The 6,000-nt window shown below is 37.2% G+C and overlaps 1 protein-coding gene across 1 annotated transcript in view; it reads left to right on the top strand.

Annotated features, from left to right (window-relative positions):
* The window catches only part of LOC143202115 (uncharacterized), a 34,539-nt gene extending 28,889 nt beyond the window's left edge, over nt 1-5,650 (top strand). Inside the window, exon 4 of the mRNA XM_076413399.1 lies at nt 4,096-5,650. Coding sequence (XP_076269514.1) covers nt 4,096-5,608 — 1,513 coding nt within the window. The 3' untranslated portion in view covers nt 5,609-5,650. The remainder of the gene's footprint in view (nt 1-4,095) is intronic.
* The last annotated feature ends 350 nt before the right edge of the window (nt 5,651-6,000 follow it).

Raw genomic sequence — 6,000 nt, forward strand, 5'->3', positions numbered from 1 at the left:
TTTTAATATAAATAAAATAATCAAACAAAAATGTTATGTATTATAATTTATTTTAACATTATAGTACATCTAATGTATATATTATCGAATAATTTAAAACTACAATAAATTATACAGCTACAATAGTTTATAGGTTAGAGTTATTTTATTGCATATACATTGAACTTTATTCCACACTAGTTTAGGTAGTAGTCGTATCCCCCGAAGGCCTAATCCACCTAATTAACAATTGTATTTTTGAGTAATGTATCTTAGTTTCATTAGAGAGCATATTTATGTTTTACGCTTAGTACTTGTTTCTTTCGATGCAATGTATCCTTGTAAAGTCATTATGATATTACTATATTTCTCTTTAATTGGTCCTGTTACTACCTGTATACATCTTTCTTGAACTACACTTAATCACTGCATTCTCCTAAATATATTTGCCATATTTGCAAAACGGTTAGTATTATTTCTCTCCTCATACATGTTAACCAAATGTTCATGTACATTCTGAATATTAACATACATGCTCATAAAACCTTGATACTTTATAATACAATTTCCTACAATTAAATTATATTAATTGTATACAGATCTTTAGTTGTTTCCTCTTTCATCACCATGTCTTGGTAATTGTCAGCATTGAATCATAAACCAACATTCATTATGTTTTATTCAATCACTGTCACTTTCAGAAAAAATAATCAAGTTAGTAACTAAGCTCTTTATTTCCAATCTATCAAAAGCTTGCTCAAGATTCTGCCATTTGTCAATTTCTTCTTTAATGTGTCTGATCGAGCTCACACAAACCAAAGGTGTTATTTTCTACAATGTCTCTTTTCTTAAATCCAGACAGTTCTGGTTCTGAATATCCTTCGTGACCGGAATGTGTATTGCAATACCCCATATCAACTCAATTGGATTAAATATGCAGTGATAGGGAGTAAGACATAATACTCTGTGGCCATAACGTTCAGTAATCTGATCTACCATGTATCTTTTCTCAGGCTTATTTCTAAAAAAGTAAATTACAAAAAATGCAATTAAATATTTCATTTATATTTACCAAGTAATAATTTGAAATAGTTCATTCTTTAACATGATTTTCTCAAAACTTTATGTACTTTAAACCATTCCTTAATGCCAGCTTTTGTTGATGCACTTGTTGGGATTTTCCCCACCAGTGTACTATATATATGGTAGATATGTTGCATTGTACATAATAATAACTAATGGTTCTTTCAAGTTCTTTAAAAGCTGATTCAAACTACTGCAAAAACAAGTTATGGATCATTTCTTCATGGTAGTCACTCTTGGACTTAGAGGAAAACACTAATTCTGCACCAGGAATAGAAGCATTCCTGTTTCCAGCAATGAATTATTGATAAATGTTATGACTAATAAAACGTAATCAATAGTTATTCCAACGTTAATTGGATCAACTTTTATTGTCTTTACACTATATTTATTATCACCTTGCCATGAGCGACCCAATGTACCATTCTGAAATATTTAAGTCTCATTTAAATATATACATTGATATAATAATTCTTCCTTGATTTCGTTATATGTTTTTAAAAATGGTATTCTTTTAAAAGCAATCTCTGGAAGTTCCATTAAACCCCTTTCGTGGGTTATCTTTACACCATTTAAATCCTATATTACCCAACAGTGCATAAAGGTATATTCTAAGTCCCTCAAATAGCTGTATATATTTTCGGGTTTTTTACATTTCGTATATTTGAACTCTGATACAGCCAACAAGAAGCTTATCTTGATTCGTCACTCAAGTTCAGTTAAATAGAATAATATGACAAGGATAATATTGTCTGACTGTAAAATTAATTTACAACTTTAGACAGACACATATTGACACACGTGTGTAATATTTTGAATTGACTCTACCTCTTTGAAGATGTCAAGCCTGAAAATGTGCGTTTGCGACACGCATTAATTTACTTATTTAATTAAAACATTATGGTAGGAACTTACGGTGAGCATCCTCTCACCTTGGTGATTTCTATGTGCAAGTCAGAGAACATTGTGGTAAACTGAATAAGTTTGACGTGTGAAAGTGTGAAACTGCAAGAGATGAAGGGATGAAGATCCATCCCAAATAATTGGCAAGTGCGTTAAATGTGACCCAAGGACCGTTTAGCGGTCCAATACACGCAATGGGGAAAATCCAAAAGATGGAAGATGTGCCACATCAAGTGAATGACAGGCAAAATGGAAAATTGAAAAATCGTCAGTGAAATGCCGCTTCAAAGATATCATTGGAAATAATTTCTGCGTTAAATGGTGACCGGTGATAAATAGTGGATTTATTTTGAAAACCCTAAGCGCAAGAATCATGGTAATCACCTGACGAAGCCGGCCGATCGACTCTAATGCCAAATAGTTTTTGTCCCAAGACAATATTCTGTGTTTGGTAGGACTAGAGTGGCGTGGTGTGTTACGAACTGTTGAAAACTGGTGAAACATTTAATAGTGAACGCTACCGATAACAAATGATTAATTTAAGCCATGCATTGATCGAATAACGCAGAGACTGAAGATACGGTAAAGTAATTTTAGAGCGCGATAACGCGCCGTCTCCTAATGCAAGAGCAGTCAAGGAAAAGTTGTAGCTCTTGGATGGGACATATTATAGCACCCATCGCACTCTCCATACCTTGCCCCGTCCAACTATCAACTTTTGGCTTCAATGGAAAAAGCGCTTGTAAAACAGCACATTGCCAATTTCGAGGCAGTTAGAAAATGGCTCAATGATTGGTTTTGCTGAAAGGACAAACCGTTTTATTTTTTTGGGATGGCATCCATCCAATTGCCTGAAAGATGCAATAATTTGAATAAATAATTGTTTCCATTTTCTTGAAATAATGTAGTTTTTTTTTCTGAAGAAAAAACCCTGATAACTTTCCGGTACACCTGTTAGTTACTCGTAAAAATCAACTTTTTTAAAATGTAACAGGCCAATTAAAACGTCCCCGACCTGACACATAGATGGAGCTACTAGAATTATATCCATATATTTTTTAGTTAGTCCTAACCCCCAAAAGATGCGTGTATAAATTTGACAGCTGTTGGATCATTAGTTTGTGAATTATAGTATTTTGAGTGAAGCAACTTTTATTATTGTGAATAAAAAAATGGATAAAAAGAAATTTCACTGCCCCAGGAAAATCAACCATCAAGGATTTGTATGCTTGTCTAGATGTGGTGAAATGCGCACCGAAGACGGTGAACGCAATGGACGCCCAAAAGAGGTTGTTACCGACGAAAACATTTAAAAAATCCACAAATTGATTTTGAATGGCCGTAAATTGAAATTGAATGAAATAGCAGACACTCTAACTCAGAGTCAACTGAACGTGTAGATCATATCATTCACGAATATTTTGGTATGAGAAAGCTCTGTGGAAAGTGGGTGCTCACACGAGTTCACTTTTAACCACAAACAACGACGAGTGTTTGAAGATGATCAAGCGTCGCCCGAGTTTTTGCGTCGATATGTGACAATGGATGAAACATGGCTTCATCATTTTACTCCGAAGTCCAATCGACTGTTACCCGAATGAACTGCACACGATGAACCCGCTCCAAAGCGTGGGAAAACGCAGCAGTCGGCTGGCAAGGTTATCGCGTCTGTATTTTTGGATGCACATGGAATAATTTTCATTGACTACCTTGAAAAAGGAAGGACCATCAACAGCGATTATTATATAGCGTTATTGGACCGTGTCACTTCGAATTGCTTCCTCATCCACCGTATTCTCCAGGTCTGGCCCCTCGCGACTATTTCCTGTTCTCAGATCTCAAAAGAATGCTCGCTGGGAAGAAATTTTCATCGAATGAAGAGGTGATCGACGAAGCAAAAGACAAACCGTACTACAAAAATGGTATCGAAACGTTGGAGGGTCGCTAAAATCAGTATATCACCCTTGAAGGGAATTATGTTGAGAAAAAAAACTAATTTTGTCAAAAAAATGTATTTTACTATGGTAGACCGGGGACTTTTCAATTGACCTGTTAAATGTGGCGTTCACATAATCTTGAACTAACACCGACTAATAGTCATATTAATATAATTTTCTATGTTTGTTTCAGTTACTCCGAATGTACGAATTTCGATGAAGAAATCCAAATCGACTATGGAATCGTACGAGTTAAATGTAGTAACCTCTTTCGCATTACTTATGATAATGTCCACGCAACATTCATACCACATGCAAGTCAAACAAGGATCAACACAAACGCGACAAAGCCGCACACGATATTCCTTCTGGGCATCGACAGCATTTCCAGATTGAATCTACAACGCACCATGCCTAAGACATTCAGTTACCTCGAGCAACATTTCAAAGGTCTTCGCGGGTACAACAAAATAGGCGATAACACCTTTCCGAACTTGATGGCCATACTGACGGGGCGAAGTCTAGATACCCTAGGTGAGACCTGTAAGAGGAACGAGACGTTCGATAACTGTGATTTTATTTGGAATGCGTTTAAGGAGCAGGGTTTCGTCACCGCGTATGGCGAGGACGAGCCGGATATCAGTACCTTCAGCTTTTACAAGAGAGGATTCATGCAGGCACCCACCCATTATTACCTCAGGCCCTATTTTATGTCCGCTTACCATTTACCAGTTAAAACCAAATATAGCATGACGGTTTGTTCGGGATACGAGAACACCGGGAGCAGGATGTTCAACGCGGTCAAGGATTTCGAGCTGAGCGTCAGCGGGATGCCCAGTTTCGCACTCTTTTGGATGAACTCCTTCAGCCACGACAACATAAACCTGCCGTCGTCCATGGACCAGACCACGTTCGATTTCTTGACAGATGCCGAGATGGCTAACGTGTTCCGTGATTCGACCGTCATTATTTTCAGCGATCACGGCTTTAGGTTCGGAGATGTCCGTTTTACGTACACCGGATGGATGGAGGAGCGACTGCCGTTTATTTACTTTAAGTTCCCGGTTACCTTTCGCGATAGTTATCCGAACTTATACGAGAATTTCGTTATCAATGCGCAGCAGCGTCTTCTGACTCCGTACGATTTTCACATGACCCTTAAGCATTTGGTGAGTTTGTATAATGACAGTTTAAAAATCGAACCTTCGGTGGCTTGTTCCAATGCCAAGTCGATATTCGAACAAATACCGGAGAACCGGTCGTGCGCGGACGCGTGTATACCGGAACACTGGTGCACCTGCAGTGGATACAACTACATCAGTATTAAAGAAACCGTGGTTTCTTTGGTGGCACATTTTCTCGTTAATCAAATCAACGAAATCATCGAGGCCTACTCGGACGAAGCCTACCTGTGCGCGGAGTTCGAACTTAAAGAGGTAATATCCGTCGGAAAGGCGAGACAAAACGGAACCAGTGACGTTTTTCTAATCATCATAAGAACTAATCCTTACGCCATGTTTGAAGCGACGGTACATCATAACCTGATAAACGGTAGCTTTAATCTATTGGGAGATGTCAGTAGACTGAATTTATATCGACACGATACCACCTGCATTACAAAAAACGGTGGATTAAAAAAGTACTGTGTCTGCAAAGGATGGCTGACCAGACTGAAAAGTGCCCTTTGCTATTATGTTGGCTGTTAATTTTATATGTCAAGTATTTAATTAAAAGTGTATTTATTTTGCTATAGTAGTTTGATTTTGTATACCAAGTGTACCGGGAGGACATTACCGTTTTTTTTTCTAAAAAAACAATTTTCAAGATAATGGAAAAAATTATTTATTCAATGTATTGGCCATTTAATTCTATACATCTTGCCCATCTTTCAGGAAATTTATGGATACCTTTCTAAAAGAAACTATTTGTCCCTTGAGCAAAACTAATTTTCTAAATTCTTCGAAATTGGCAAAGCGCTGCTTTGCAAGCGCCTATCCCATTGATGCGAAAATTTGATAGTCGGACGGCCCAAGGTTTGTCTTGAAGTCTTTTTTGAACGGGTTTGCTTTATGAGACGGGCATTATTGTGCTGTAATTC

Source organism: Rhynchophorus ferrugineus, unplaced genomic scaffold (genome assembly GCF_030347505.1).
Source record: "Rhynchophorus ferrugineus isolate W39M unplaced genomic scaffold, kcgeb_rfMv2 rfM9, whole genome shotgun sequence".
Lineage (NCBI taxonomy): Eukaryota > Metazoa > Arthropoda > Insecta > Coleoptera > Curculionidae > Rhynchophorus > Rhynchophorus ferrugineus.